The following is a 16,929-nucleotide window of genomic DNA, read 5'->3' as shown; positions in this document are numbered from 1 at the left end:
TAGCGTTTGAATAGAAATTCGCGTAGTTCGAAATCGCTATAGTTCAAATTCTTGATTTTTACTTTTATCACTATTTCGTATTTTTTTAGGACTTATTAGTTTCACATGTAAGAAACCACAGTTTCAATTGTCAATGTTTTGGGATAATTTTTAATTTGCCTCCAATTATCATTTTACAGGATTGAAACTATCACAACTCAATCAATTTACTTCTTTTTATTGATTTTTTTAAAGTTTTACTCCAATTTCTCACTCCTTTTCGAATACACTTCGTGAAACATCTCGTATTCAAAGGCGCTGACATGAAGAAAACATTGGGGGAGGGGGGAGTTGCCAGTCGTCCCGTATATACGGGAGTCAAGCCCGTATGTAGGATGGGTACGTTGCATTGCATATTCATTAATTATTGGGGGGCTCTGTCGTCCTCACAAAATTTATTGGGGAGTTGTTGAGCCCCCAGGTTCCAGTGCCTATGTGCTCGTATAGTATCATATTTTCGAAGTATATTAATCAGAGTATTTTTGCAATTAGGTGTCGGGAAAACGAGTATCGTCGAAAGAATAGCAAGTGGCAACTATTTCGATTCAGCTTCGCCAACGCTTGGAGCATCGTTTTTCACAGCATGCACGTAAGCATCATTACGCATGTCACTTTAGAACATGATTTATTATGTATTACTCTTAATGACAATAACATTATCAATTGTATTCATTATTCATTCACAAATGATTTTTCATCAAAATCAATGGACAAAATTTCAATTAATCCGATGTCAATCTATAACAGTATAAAATTTTTATTACTTTCTTTTATATTTACTTACTTACTTTTATTTATTTTCTACAGCTAAAATGATAATATTTATTGTAATTATAAAGCTAAGAACTTGTACGTATTTACTGCATGGTTGACGATATTTTCTCGAGAACAAAACGATAATTTGGGATCCCAAATACTGGAAATAGCCACCTGTCACCGAAAACGATGCCAAAAGTAAGCGAAAAAGCCGATTAAGACAGAAATTCTGGAAAAATTGCGGAATAGTGGAAAATGAAATGCTACTGAAAATCGCAGTGGGTTGAAATATGATTCATGGGAAAAAAAGTTAAATATGAGAAATATGTGAGACGACTATTTGTGTTTTTATAGTTACAATTATGAGAATATAATTTATAAGTTACGAAAGTAATTTTAATTTTTGATTTCGTGAAAACGAAATTTACGCGGGATACAATGAAGTTACAAGAAAAACCGAACGTTTCCATAAAATATGTCAAAATTACCGGGAAATACGGGTCATATGGTCACACTAATTACACATACGTGTGTAAATAAGTAAAATAATGTTTAATTTCTGTTAATTTGATTGCTGTTAAATTTTTATTTCATTTATCACGTTAATTTTCCAACTTAGGAATAGATGCCGTAATATACAGTGTTTTCAGCAGAATGGCAATGAGGTTTTTAGTACGTAACAATAACCAAAATACAGCACGCAATATCATTTTCGTTTTATATGGTCCTTCTTATCATGAATATCCGAGTGGATTTTGTGGAAATCGTTAATCTTCCTTACTTTAATGTGAAATGGGAGAACGATATAGACAATAGAGATCTTTTGTTTCTTATGAGTCCCACTCGGCTATTTCTTTTTGTTCTTTGAAATATTGCGTCAAATATCTTCTATCTTTCCCGAAGTAAAAGAAAAATAAATTATATATCATGTTTCGGTAATTTATTATTGCGCCATATTACGAAATCTCCGTTCGCTTGGATCACTATATATTTTATGCGTAAGTATATGGAGAAAAAATTCGTCACGCTCGCGGCATATTTCTCGATTGGTTTCCCTCGAGATATTTCACATTAATGTTTCTGTCTATGTATACTAGATGCCGCCACGTGTAACGAGAATTCAGAAAAACACAATTTTTTCTACCGTATAAAAATCGGATATAGTCATGCGTTGAGAATTTTTTTTTAGACAAGGACTGTGTTTTGTAACAACGTGTGCTCAGGGTCGCCTAAGCAGACGCGGTGGGGCCTTGGCATTAACTCCTAGATTATTTTTCACATTAATTTAGGATTTCCATGAAATCTGAATTTTCATTAAAACTGGAATCATTTTTCTTATCAATTTTCGACCGTTTCTTTTATCATTCTAAATTTCGTTATCGAATTATTTCTTTCATTAGTTTAAAATTTCCATTAGTTCTGGAATTCTTATATTAGTTTCAAATTTTCATTAATTTTTGTGATAATTAACTCTTTTGTGTTTAAATTACGTCTAATTGCGTTGAGTTCCTACTTTTTTTAATTTTTTTTTTTTTTTTGTAGAAATTTAGCTTCCATAAACACTTTCATTGTTAAAGGGCCTCTACTTCGACATTGTTATAAAAAAAACATGTAATCAATATTTTTCTTGCGTCTGCACCGGTGCGAGGCCCGGTGCGGCCTCATCTGTCGCACAGCCCTAATGACGGCTCTGTGTGGGCTGTGCAATGATCTGTTTTAGAGAATTATTTGCGTGGTGAAAAACAGTGTTCTTCAATGTTTTCACATTCGTGGACTGGTGAAAATAAGGGAAAAATTTTGCGGACCGGTAAAAACATAAAAAACAGTTTTCTGACTGGCAAAAGAGTAGAATGAATTTGAAGACTTGCTGATATAAGGCAGAAATAAAAACCAATTTTGACGATATTTTATCAATTAAATCCAGAGAAGTCGCAGTATATATTAGGCCTCAGAAGAAATATTGGGTTGTCTCCAAGTTGTCTCTATTGAGCTGAACTGGGGTCAGCAGAACCGAATTAACAAAATAAAGTCAGCTGAGTTGATTACCATAATTATCCATCAATTAAAGTGTCTCTGAAGGTGATGACGTATCCCAGCATGACAATGCCGAGATATATTGAACTTACACTAAGAAAACTGGCTACTAAAGTACACATCCATCTCGTCCTTACTCCTCTATGGAATTTCTAAGTAACCAGTAAATATTGGAATGTGCGTGCATGTGTTGTAAACCTAACGTGAAGTTTTTATCGGAGTAACGCTTGTTATAGTACAGTCATCTATTTCTCGGACTATGAGTGAAGTGTACAAATACAAATACAGGGCGTCCATAAGAGACTATAAAAGACCCTATTTTAAAGTAGCCTACAGGTGAAACCAGTCATCAGAAAAGTGTGAAATTTTGTAGAGGACTTCATGAAGTGATAGGAATTCGTTTCAGGGGAAAAAAATTAGTCCCACATATCGTCACCAGAAGGCGTTTCACTTTTAATACCTGTAGTGAACATGCAATTTATGTGATGTCACGCAGCAGCTGTTATAAAACCTAGAAACATTCGCGGAGATCTTGTTTCTCAATGTGTTTGCTGCTCACAATGACGATAAGTTTACGAGATTGCTCTTTCTTGGTCAAATTGTTTTACCAAAACAGCAATTCCACAGTAACTGCTCTACGGAAATATCGGACTTGGAAGAGGATTAGAAAAGGTCCAATGAATGTTAAAACCATTGGGGTATGACAGCGAAATTTGAAACCACAGGATCGCTGGCTGTTCGTCCTGGAAAAGGAAGAAAATCCGTATCTATAGACGCAGTGCAGGAGGTTTCGCCAACTGTCTATGAGATCATGCGGAATATCATCCGTACTAACTTTCACTTGTGCAGCGGTTGCTTTCACATGATTATGACGCTCGACTTCGGTTCTCCCTGCAGTTTCTAGTTCGCGTTAAGGTCGATTCAGAACGGCTTTGTAAAATTCTCTAGACAGACGAAGCGCATTTTCAATTGGATGGTACAGACAATACTCAAAACTGCCGATTTTGGGAACCAGAAAATCCGCGCTCAATCTTAGAAGATACGTTGCATTCACCAAAAGTGACGGTATGGTGTGGATTTACTGCATCATTTATTCTCGGTCCCTACTTCTACGAGGAATTACGCGCTACTGGTCCAGTGACATGTTCGATCACCGGGAAGCGATAGAAGATATCTTCTATAGGTGGTGTTGTGTGGATAGATAGGGTATGATTCTCATGGTCCCTATGCTATGAACAACTCGTGATATTAGTGATATTATTCCCTAGACAGATCATACGGATATCTTTTCAATCCGTGAGGATCACGTTATTAAAGAAAAATACGGTATGGTTGACGTGGCTCCTCTTTGATATGAAAAATTCGTAGGGTATGGACTGCGGGTGGCCAGATGTTTCGGTTTTTCGCTATTACATTCATTGACACGAAAAATGCTTTCGCGACACCTATTTGTCACGATTTTTCTTTGCACAATCAAAGGTCGAATGAAATAGAACCATTTTCAAATACAGTCCGTCCCGCGCTTAGTTGGTTAACGGATAAAATATTCTACAACCGAAATTTCTCCCATAAAGACAATCTGAAGGTTTCCCGCTTAATAGAATATCAACTTTTCCCCCGCTTAATCGAATATTATGATCCATACGACAACTGTTAATATGTACATTAACTACTATGTACATAATATTTTTATTAGATAAAACATTTGAAAATTATGACAAATATATTGCCAGACTTATGGGGTTGAAGTACCCAAGCTGTATCCAATACGTACATTCAATTACTTTATTTTATTTTGTTCTCTGTAGAGCCAACATAGGCGGAGATAGACTGGGAAGTCTGGGGGGGGGGGCATGGTCATTATTGCTGGGGGGCACGATGATGATGATGTTAATTCATATATACATTAGATTAGTCAACTCCACCTTTGACGCTGGGGGGGGGGCAGGCAATGCTCCCCATTCCCCCCCCCCCCCCGCGTATTTTTGCCCATGAGAGCCAATATAGAGAGCGCTAACATTTTCAATGAAAGTAAAAACCTCAAAAAATCTACACAAATGCCAATCTTCATGAAATAACTTAAAATTAGAAAAATGACCGAGAAAAGGAAGGATTTTTCTGTTTGTGCAACTAATTAAAAGTTTTTCTTTGATGATGCAATAAAAAAAAATTCCCCTTCACGTGTGCGCCCTTTGATCCCGTACATGGCCTACGGGACGTCCAAACATTTATAGTCCTATCCTGATACTTTACTCATTTTGACACCTTTGTGAAGAAGTAGTGTGATAATATTTTCGTAATACATTATAAGTTTGCAATTTCATGCCGTAATGTCCGTCAAAAAGGCTAACTAAAGTGTCCCGGTTTATTCCCCATTTTTTGATGGATTTCGCGTTTTGTCCAGTTTTTAATTAGGTATTCCTGGATTTGTCCCGGTTTCTCTCAGGTACCTCATCTGATCACCCTAAGTATAGTTTTCGTGGTCGGTCCCTCTTGTATGTCCACCTTGTGATTGATAGGGTAAGGTTCACGTGGTTCCTCTGCTATGATCAATTCGCAATAGATGGGATAGCAGGGTCGGAACTAGAGGGGGTAAGGGGGCAACTGCCCTGGGCAGCAAAATTTAGGGGGTGGCAGTTTCAGGTGGGCAAAGAACACCTTTACAAAATTATCGAATTTTAAAGTTGTGGGGGTGGTAAAATAATGTGTGCCCCGGGTGGCGAAAATCCTAGTTACGGCCCTAGGTTATGGTTCCCGTGGTCCATCTGCTATGAACACCTCGTAATAAATAGAGTATGGTTTTCCTGGACCTTTTGCTATGTACATCTCGTCATTGCCGCAAGGTTAGCCGGGGAATGCACGGCGACCCCTTATAATGTTGTAAAGAATATTAAAGGGTGAAATTTTCCCCTCCTCTCTGGTCTGCTACTTCGTTGTTGTGGCCCTACCTGGTGACAGGTTGAAAGGGCTTTAACCAAGAAGATTGTGGGATAAACGCGATTGTTTATCACTCTAGAGCTGCACATAATTTTTTAAAAACAAAATTTATTGACCATACACCCCATTTTTAAAGAAACTTTTTTTTTTTTTTTACGTGGATATAAACTGAAGAGAGAAAAAAACTGGTACAGGCATGCGTATGCAAATAAAGAGATATGGAACCAATCAGAGTACGGCGCTGTGGTCGGCAATGCCTATATAACACAACAAGTGTCTGCTGTGTTATAGTCGGCGCACGAGAGATGGGACATAGCATCTCCGAGGTAGAGATGAAATTTGGATTTTCACGTACGACCATTTCACGAGTGTACCGTGAATATCGGGAATCCGGTAAAATATTAAATCTACGACATCGGAAAAAGATCATGCAAGAACGAGACCAACGTCGACTGACGAGAATCATTAAACGTGACAGACGTGCAACCCTTCCGCAAATTTCTGCAGATTTCAATGCTGGGCCATCAACAAGTGTCAGCGTGCGAACCATTCAACGAAACATCATCGGCTTTCGGAGCCGAAGGCCTACTCGTGTACCCTTGATGACTGCACGACACAAAGCTTTACGCCTCGCCTGGGCCCGACAACACCGACATTGGACTGTTGAGGACTGGAAACACGTTGCCTGGTCTGACGAGTCTCGGTTCCAATTGCTTCGAGCTGATGGACGTGTACGGGCATGGAGACAACCTCATGAATTCATGGACCCTACATGTCAACAGGGGACTGTTCAAGCTGGTGGAGGCTCTGTGATGGTATGGGGCCCCTGATACGTCTAGATACGACTCTGACAGGTGACAGGTACGTAAGCATCCTGTCTGATCACCTGCACCCATTCATGTCCATTGTGCCTTCCGACGGACTTGGACAATTTCAGCAGGACAATGCGACACCCCACACGTCCAGAATTGCTACAAAGTGGCTCCAGCAACACTCTTCTGACTTTAGACACTTCCGCTGGCCACCAAAATCCCCAGACATGAACATTATTGAACATATCTGGGATGCCTTGCAACGTGCTGTTCAGAAGCGATCTCCACCCCCTCTTACTCCTACGGATTTATGGACAGCCCTGCAGGATTCATGGTGTCAATTACCTCCAGCACTACTTCAGACATTAGTCGAGTCCATGCCACGTCGTGTTGCGGCACTTCTGCGGGCTCGCGGGGGCCCTACACGATATTAGGCAGGTGTACCAGTTTTTTTGGCTCTTCAGTTTACGTCTTTGAAAATCAATGTGGGTGTGGGGAGGCAATAGCGTCTAAATGAGCGACAATTTCTGTCGAAGTAATTTAAAACTTCTACTGAATAACTCGACTGAAAATAGACATAGTACCACCATCTTAATGTCGCTTGAATAAAAAAGAATGTAAATTTGAGTCAGTGATACTCCGACATTCGTAGCAGCCGACACTGCGCGCGTCAAGTGAACCCACGATCTTCGATTTGACATAAACGGGATCATATTTCAGAGACGTATCATCCGATTCGAGTGAACCAAGTGTCGTTTCGAAGAGAAGTATATGTGTTACAACTTATTTTAGATTCAAAACCTGTATTTTAGAAAGATACGAGGCTGTGAATTTGAAAATGTTTGAAATTTTTCGGATATTCTTAAAGTGTCGCAACATATGAGGGCTTAATACAACCAGAATTGATAGTCGTGTGATAGAATCCATTCTTGTGCCCGGTATTACAGCCCCTGGCCCTGTCTGTCTCCTCAAGTTTTCTCAATATTTTCATTGTCAAGGTATGATTGATTTAAAAGAATGACAGCACGTGGTGTCGTGTGAATTTTTATTATTCTAAATATTTAAAAATTTATGTGTCCACACAAAAAAGCTTGCCGTCCCTTACAAATTCCCGTCTGGGTGCACCGAACCCCTTGCACGCTCGCTTATGCCGCCCCTGAAAACAATGATTTCAAAATGTTGTGCAACGGCACATGAACATGTCATGAGATCGACCAGATGTTACCCCAATAAGATTTTGAAAATAAAGTTATCTCCAACGTAGTAAATTATATAAGGTTATTAATCTTGGTTGATTGCGCTGGGATTCTCTATCAATTTGTCACTTAGGATTCCACTGAAGTATCTCTAGATCTGACGGGGGGTGACGTGAATGCAAAAAGAATCCATGGCGTTATACGTATTAGAGTAGGACTATATGACTTTTTCTCCGGCCAGACTGTGCACGTAGCTACTGTGTTGTTTCTGAGATACAGTGTTGAGTTGAATTTCATTCGGTTTCTCTATTTGTATTTTGTTATTGACATGACAACACAGTCTTTTCGCACAAATAAAAAGTTTAGAAGCATCCTGTGGCGAAATGCTGAAAAGAAATTCCCACGGACTGACAGCGGTCCGCGGTTAATGAAAATTTGTGCAGAACATTCCTATAATCAAACGAAACAGAGAAAGTAATTATCTTTTTCTCCTTGGCCTCCACCACGGTACTTACGTTTTTAAAATCCTTAATTTTAGAGGCTTGTGGTGCTTACACTCATACGCCGGGGCAACTCTAGGGCTGTGAGAACATTGCGGCTGCATGGGTCTCTGCTATAAGAGGGACGCCAAATGAGGGGTAAGGAGAAAAAATAATTCTCGGGTGATAATTTTGTATGCAGCTGCTCCTGCCTCACAATATATACTGCTTTGCCAAGGGCCCGCTCAAATCTAAATCGTTCCTTGAATTATCGTATAAAACATTCCTCAACACCAACTGCTAATTAAACTTCATTCTGATTATTCAGAATTTCTTTTGTGGGGGGGAGGGGGCTTATTATTCAACGCATATATGGCATTTATTTCAGGAAATACGAAATAACGGAAAGTATAAATATGTTTGCTTTGAAATTTTAGTATTTTTTTATACTATAAAAACTGGCAGAATAATCCATTCATTATTTACACACACACACGCACAGTAAAATCTCCCATAACGGACACTTATAAGTACTATGAAGTTACTAAAATAATGAATAATAGTACTAAAAGTACTGTTATTCAGCATGAGGATACTAAAAGGGCCCATGAACTCATTAAGATGGCCCAGCATAACTGTGTAAAGGTTAGCTCAGACAGTCATTTTACAACAACGCACTTTCCTTAAATTCGTGTTGTTCTATCCAACTTAAACTGGGTGAAATTTTCCGGTTTTGAACATTTTTGTTTGATGTCTGGAGACCCCTTATTAAATGTTCAGCTGTTTCTGCTCGTCACGTATGCTGTGCCGACGCTATTTTGTTTCTATTTCGATTTCTCAAAAAAATCTGCCCTTTGTTCTGTTCGGTGTTTTTTGTGTGGTTGTTTGGGTCGAGTGCATTTTTATTTTCTTTCACTCATTACCGTATAGTTTATCCCTTTTCCAACAAGAAGATATCTTACTAACGATGCTGCGGGCTGTTGAACAAAGGAAGATTAATAGCATGATGGCAAAACACCGAAATTATGAGATTGTGTCAAAAAAAACAACAGGAACGTCTTTTTCAAACAATTGGAAATAACTATTGTCCGTACTATAGAGGTGTCTGATTCTATTCACGATGTGACAGTCTCTTCAGGTGAACACGCGTGCTTTCATTTATATATATATATATATATATATATAAAAGTGAAATCCGATCAATGTAGTATATGAATAAGACTAATGTTGTGTCATTTGTTTTTACGAATAGAAGTAGAATAACGTTTTACATCAGGAAGAACGGCGTGTAATTTGCAGTAAATTATTTCTATTAAACTCTCGTTGTGAAGCAAGATGTTATTATCTCTTAGGCTCTAAAGTATTAAGTAAATAAACGTCAAGTTCCCGATTCGTCTAAAAAACATGAATTATCAAATATAAATATTCAGTCATACCCCGATTTACGCGATTCTCTGCGAAAATTGAATGGTTTCTAAATTCGGAAAAATTCCTTAACATTATAAGATTGTTTGTATTGGTGTGTACTATCACCTCTTAAAGTTTTTCCCATCTTTTCTGAATTACCCTGTATATTGTCCATTCAATCAGAACATCACATATAGCCAATCTATGCTGATTAGGGACAAATTTGAACGTAGAAACTATGAAAGAGAGAGAGATCACGGAGCAACAGAAGACGTAAACTTTTCGACTGATTTCGGAAATCAATTTAGGCCTACACTATCTACACTATTTACTATAATATTACGTTACCTACACTATAAAAGTTTGGTAAAAATTCTTTTACAAAACTTGAACAAAACAACCAATAAGCCTGTTGGTTGCATTCCCTCGAATGTAACCGATGCTCTTATTGGTTGCGTTTTTCAAGTTTTATAAATTAACTTTTGTGAAACTTTTATATTGTAATCCCGGCTTTAGAACCACTTGGAATCCAAGTTTTCATTTTTCATTACAATACGTTGAGTCAAAAGTTTTAATGCCGACCTTGAAAAAGTTCGTTCAAAAATATGCTACAATGGTAGAAAAACTTTAGGGCCAGGTAAAACACGACAATTAAAAAAACTACCCGTCAGAATTTTTTGAAATTTTTTTCAGGGGTAACGAACACAATGAGAAATATTGTCTTACAAACTTATTGAAAAATTCATAGAATCAAATTCATAGTTTTCAGTAATTTTTTTTTTCGATTATCATTCCAATTCGCAGTTGGAAAAAACTATAACAGCACTCTCCCTTTTCTCGCGTTACTAAGGCCGGGATTACACTGTAAAAGTTTTGTAAACGTGCTTTTATAAATCTTGAAAAATACGACCAATAAACAGATCTGTTGCATTGGCTCGAATGTAATCGATCAGATTATTAGTTGTATCTCAACCATTTATTTTCTTTTTAGAGAAATTTATGAGGATACATCCAGGCAAGCCCAACAATTGTTTAAAAACATTCTGAATCCAATTGTCGTCAACAAAAAAAAATCCAAATTCGAAAAATACCTGAAATAACATGGAAAATTTGAATATGGTATTTTTTATTATCTCTGGCAACGATTTGTTTCACAGATCATTGCCGGAGACAAATTTTTTGGGAAATTGGATTCAGAATATTTATAAAGAACTACTGGGGTTGCCTGAATATGTCCTAATAAATTTCTGTAAGAAGAAAAAAAAACGGTCGAGATAGGAAAGAATATACCGCTTTTGCACGGCATTAATCATTGCGTATTAGAGAAAATGTAAATTGGTTGCTATGTTGAACTTAAAGGCATATGAGGGTCGCCTAGCAGTTGTCCGATTGAACTGAAATTTTGCACAGATCGTTTTTTTGTTGATTGAAACAAAGGGGGGGGGGGAAGCTGAACTTTTAGAATGTTGAGAAATAAGGGGCCACCCCTAATATTCATGCATTGTTATGTATGAAATAGCAAACAATTTTTTTTCTTTGTACGCATACGTGTAATATATAGAGAGTATACATATATAGAATGCACACAAAACTAAATTTATACATGTTTTTCTAGTATTTTATAAAACTAATTTATTTTTTCTCTTATGTTTTTTATTTGTGTTCTTTCGGCAGAAACCAGCATCAATCACTCATAATTGAAGGGTCTCACCTGCCTTGATAACGTTTCTCAACAGTTCGAATGTCTTTTGAAAACTTTCTCCTTGTTCATAATTCCCTGCAGAAAGGTTATCAAGGATAAAACCCAAATGTGAATTGAGAAAATTTATTTTTAAAGACATTCGATATCTCCAAGATTTTTACACGAACACAGCAAGTCAATAAGCTGTTGGTAATTTTTCTTTTTGTGGTTCCCTAAAATCCCCTTCACCACAGACGTGAATGATTTCTATGCAGTGACTGCCTTTCAATTTAGAATCTCTGAAGAAACAGAATCACTTGATAGTTCCTTCATTTGAAAACCTAAAAATATACCTTCTTTTAGCCTTACTTAATTTCAAAATGCTTTCTTTTAAATGCAAGATACCTGGGCCAGATTTGTCCATAGCCTACACAATTTTTTTCATTATCCCCAGGGGCGTACGCAGGATCAACTTTGGAGAAGGCACAAATGGTTTGGGGGGGAGAGGCTCAAGGATTTTCTTCCAGTTAAAATTTTTGCTTATTAACCGACAAAAAGCATTTAAATTAACAGAAATTGATTGAAAAAGCTTATTTATATAGGTATTTCAAGTACTTCCTTTCGATATTTTCATTTGTTTTACAAAAATATCTTTGATTTCTGATCATCTTGGGGGAGAGGGGCATGAGCCATGTATGCCTCCCCCCGCGTACGTCTATGAGCAACCCCCAATTTAACGCGAAGTGGTTCCTGCACTTGAATAGCAAAACTTATTTGGAACATTAATACATTTCCGACGTTCCCTTTGTTCCATGTTTTTGACTGAATGTTGTACATAAACATAACCGTGCACGTCTTTCTCTTTCAATTTTAAAAAAATATGATCCGGTTGCAGTTAGAGATGAAATCAGTGTTATTATTTTCCAAGTTTCACATGACAAAAAATAGAAATACGGTACTTACATGTATCCTAAATATGCTAATTTCTAAAGATATTAAATAATTAATACCATATAACAAAAAACTAGAAACGTGATAGCCATTTTTCAAGGTCAGATCTGGAATCAGCACTCAAAATTAAGAACAGCTAAATTTTTCCATGTTATGGAAAAATCACTTGTAATCACTTTCTAAATCAATGTAATCGGGAGAAAAAATATTTACCGAAAAAGTATTGAGAATTTTTGAATGAGTTTTCAAGACATCATTTCATTGTATATTTATCTCTGAAAAAAATTTAGCCTCTTAGTTTTTTCCACCACTGTATTTATTGGAAAGCACCCGGTCGCTAACTTGCCACTCAAATTAATTTCGAAATTCTCAAAAGTTTATTACTTAACTTTATGCAAACAAAATAAAAAACCAAAATTAATTTAATGCTTAACACACAAAAATTCACTTCTTTCGACAGAACAAAGTATCAAATATTGTATTAAAACAATATTATAAAAACTACACACGACATTTGTACATTTGTGTGTTCATATTTTTTCAACACATTCTTTCGTACATATTTTGAAGTAATTTAAAAATTTTAATATATATTTTCACTTAAATGCAGGAAAACCTGCACTTTTCATTGCAATTTTTTCTGAACAACTGGTGTTTTTCGGAAATATTTGTCCCAATTAGACAATATTTAATGTATTTATATGCAAAATTGCCTTCTGACTTAGACATTTATCACCATGTATGTACGAATAAAAATAGGAGCATTATTTCCAAGGAGATTCTCTCATCGTATATACTACGTCATGGGTGTGTCATAATATATATTCAAGATCGTTCTTGTTTTTAATTTCTTCATTCCCGTATAAACGTAACATAAGGTCATACGTATATGAATGAGATACGCTATGTAACTCGAAATATCAATTCAATGAAGTCGGATTTGTAAATATACGGGTTTTTTATATAATCATGTTCTATTGTTTCCAGAACACTTTGTCGATCACAATTCCTACATGGGTATTAATAAGCCAATCTACAGCGCGCCAATGGTATTATGCATTATTTTGCCTTAAAAGGTTAGTTAAGGCATTCAAATCGATAATTGAAACAGATATGACAAACAAGGTCGCTCTAATCGTCATCGGTTTTCGCCGAAACCCCGAAGGCCGTACACATAGTCTGGCGACAACAGGTACGGGAGTGTATAATACAGATTAGCGACGAAAACAGTCGTATTGTTTTGTTCTACACCGCACATATTCGAGAAGCGAGACAAAGGAGAAAAAGAAGCCAATCAATGAGGTGCGCAAATTGAACTAACAAGTTTGTTTTCACCTCAAATCTGCCGATTTTCGCTACCTGCTGATTGGACAGTTTTCTCCCTCTTTTAAAAAAATAAGAGCTTCTGCGGAGGGATCATCATCATTACACCCTTACCATTTCAGAACCTCTCCGGTCATTTTCTTTATTCTCCTCCTCCTTTATTATGTGCGGACATCTCTTCTTCCACCCCATGTGATTTTTTTCTTGCGGAGTGCTAAAGTAATATCATGAAACAGGAATTTTCAATTTTTGAACAGAGCGTTTTTATTCTAAATTTATATATATTTTTGTAAGTTTTGATAAAACGAAACGTACAATTTAAAAAAAAAAAAAATTATATAATCCACTGTATCTATTTTCCAGGAATATTGAAAGCTGTAGCGTACGTTTTCAGATATGGGACACAGCTGGCCAAGAAAAATTTAGATCTGTGGTAAAGTATCAAACTAAATACACAGGGTATTTATTATTATTTTAAACCCTTTCAGACCCTATACGCACAAACGTGTGCACAGGGTCTGAAATGCCTATAAGTACAACAATAATAGACTTTGCTCAATGGGTTTACAACAATGCTTTTACTCGCTTTATTCTTTTTTTTTTATCTCAGGGAGTTCAGCCCTGACTTCAAGGATTATGTGTGTGTTATGATGGTTGATGTCAAAGCTGAACCCCCCTGATGTTAAAAAACAATATCTACAGCGCAAAAAACAACTCCAACGTTTGTTAACACTGGGTTTGAAAGGGTTAATAGCTATTTCCTAAACCCGTAGACAAAAAATATTTAATAATAGATAAATATTAATTAATAGACGAATAATATTAATCTTTTAGATAAAACTTCCAATTACAAACAATATTTCAAATGTTGTCATCTATCTTCCTAAATGTCGTTCAATTATAATAAAATCTATTTTGGATAATTCACGAAGTTTAATATTTCAAGTCATATATTGTAAAACTTTTCATTTCTGACATGTTAAACAATCCAAATTATTTCTTTTAAAACCAAAATTCATTGAGTTATCAAACGTTCAATTCGGTGAATTTGTCGCATCATTTCAGTCTTCCCAAACCCGTATAGACAAATAATATTTAATAATAGATAAATTAATAGACGCATAATATTAATCTTAGATAAAACTTCCAACCGCCGCATAAAAATTAAATTCCAAGGCCAAAAAATATTTATCTAATAATAAATTTAAAAATTAATATCTAATAATAAATTTAAAAATTAATATCTAATAATAAATTTAAAAATTAATATCTAATAATAAATTTAAAAATTAATATCTAATAATAAATTTAAAAATTAATATCTAATAATAAATTTAAAAATTAATATCTAATAATAAATTTAAAAATTAATATCTAATAATAAATTTAAAAATTAATATCTAATAATAAATTTAAAAATTAATACCTAATAATAAATATTATTTCTCTTAAATCTAAACATATGGTGGTGCTCCCAGGGAATAAATCAAACGTAAAAATTATTTGTATCAGATATAATTCTACAAATGGCATTCAATTCTCAACAAAGAAAAAGGTGCTTCAACTTAAATGATTAAGTATAACTCAGTCAATTTTTGTCACAAACGAATGGATATTTTTTTGTTTCAAATATCAGTGCACGAAAATTCTGTTACCGAATGTAATTTAAATGACCCACACGTGGACAGGCTTGTAGTTTTGGCCAGTCAAAACTGGTTTTGACTAATTTTGAAACAATTATTGAAATATTATCTTTATCTTGAAAAGAAAAGAGCATTCAGAGAGTATAAAAGTGGACGAGGTGACCTATCATTGTTTACTGATAAAAGAAGACTGTTGAAGAAAGCGATAAGGGATAGTAAAAAGCAAGTTGAATCTAGGTTGGCAGATAACATTGGCTCTGACCCAAAATCATTTTTTCGATACGTCAATAATGGATGTAAGGGGACAGTTGGCCCCCTCTCGATAGGAGGCTCAAAAGTAGAGAGCAATGTAGGCATGTGTAGTGCTTTCAATGACTTTTTCGCGTCGGTTTTTAATGGAGATAATGATATTCGATATACGGGTGTTGCATGGGGTAATAAAACGCTCAACGATATTCAAGTGGAAGACGTGGAGGTCCTAAATCTTCTAAGAAATGTATGTGCAAGCAAAGCACCAGGACCAGATGATATCTATCCCAGGGTTCTCAGGGAAGGTGCTAATGAATTGTTGGGGCCAGTCGCACAGATATACAGGAGTAGTGTTGCTGAGGGTATCGTCCCGAGAGATTGGAAACTGGCTAACGTTGTTCCGATATTTAAGAAGGGTAGTAGAGAAGTGGTGTCTAATTATCGTCCAGTGAGTTTGACGAGCTCCCTCTCGAAAATTTTGGAAATTATCATCAAAAGGCAGTTTGTGAAGTGGATAGACGAGAATAATGTATTGTCGGATAATCAGCATGGGTTCAGGAAGGGGAAGTCATGTGTAACTAACCTCCTTTGCTTCTATGATTACGTGACTAAGGCTTTGGGTAAGAGCAAAAATGTCGACGTTGTTTACCTTGATTTCCAGAAGGCATTCGATCGGGTCCAACATGGCAAACTCTTGAAGCGTTTACACGAGATTGGAATAGGGGGCAACTTGCTGAATTGGATAGAATCGTGGTTAAGAGATAGGTCGCAACGAGTTATGGTGAACGGGGAATTCTCTGGTTGGACAGACGTCACAAGTGGAGTTCCTCAGGGAAGTGTCCTTGGCCCCATACTTTTTTCACTTTTCATCGATAAACTCGATCAGGGTATCGATGGAATTACTAGCAAATTCGCAGATGATGTGAAGCTAATGGGGGTAATCGGGAATGAAAGCGATAGGGAGTTGCTCCAGACCAACTTAAACAAGATTGCAGCATGGGCAAATGAATGGAGCATGACGTTTAGCGTAGATAAGTGCATGGTCGCTCATTTTGGTTCGAACAACCCACGGTTCTCTTACGAGTTGAATGGTGTCACTATCCCGGATGCAACTAGAGTCACCGATTTGGGAATTCTCATTGACGAGCGACTTGAGTTTTCTGAACATTGTTCAGCGGTTGTCAAAAAATCGAATAGAATGCTTGGTCTCATTTTCAAAAAGGTCTCTTCGCGTTCTCCTAAAGTCATTCTTCCGCTTTTTCGAGGCTTAGTTCGTCCTGGACTGGAGTATGCTGTAAGGTTTTGGAGACCATACCTACAGAGGGACATAGACTTGGTTGAAGGGGTGCAGAGAAGAGCTACGCGTGTCCTTATTGGCACACAGGGCTTGAGTTATGAAGAAAGACTTCATTTTTTGAATAT

The 16,929-nt window shown here is 36.4% G+C and overlaps 1 protein-coding gene across 1 annotated transcript in view; it reads left to right on the top strand.

Moving 5' to 3' along the window:
- Positions 1 to 16,929, top strand: part of LOC149080202 (uncharacterized) — a 36,884-nt gene that overhangs the window by 12,755 nt on the left and 7,200 nt on the right. The window contains exons 2-3 of the mRNA XM_089238609.1: positions 532 to 628; positions 13,979 to 14,048. Of these exons, the coding sequence (XP_089094735.1) occupies positions 532 to 628; positions 13,979 to 14,048 (167 nt within the window). The remainder of the gene's footprint in view (positions 1 to 531; positions 629 to 13,978; positions 14,049 to 16,929) is intronic.

Source organism: Pholcus phalangioides, unplaced genomic scaffold (assembly GCF_987345545.1).
Source record: "Pholcus phalangioides strain wild (caught in Gottingen) unplaced genomic scaffold, Ppha-v1.0 ptg000011l_1, whole genome shotgun sequence".
Taxonomy (NCBI): domain Eukaryota; kingdom Metazoa; phylum Arthropoda; class Arachnida; order Araneae; family Pholcidae; genus Pholcus; species Pholcus phalangioides.
Note: the sequence above shows the minus strand (reverse complement) of the source record. Positions and strands in the feature narration are given on the sequence as shown.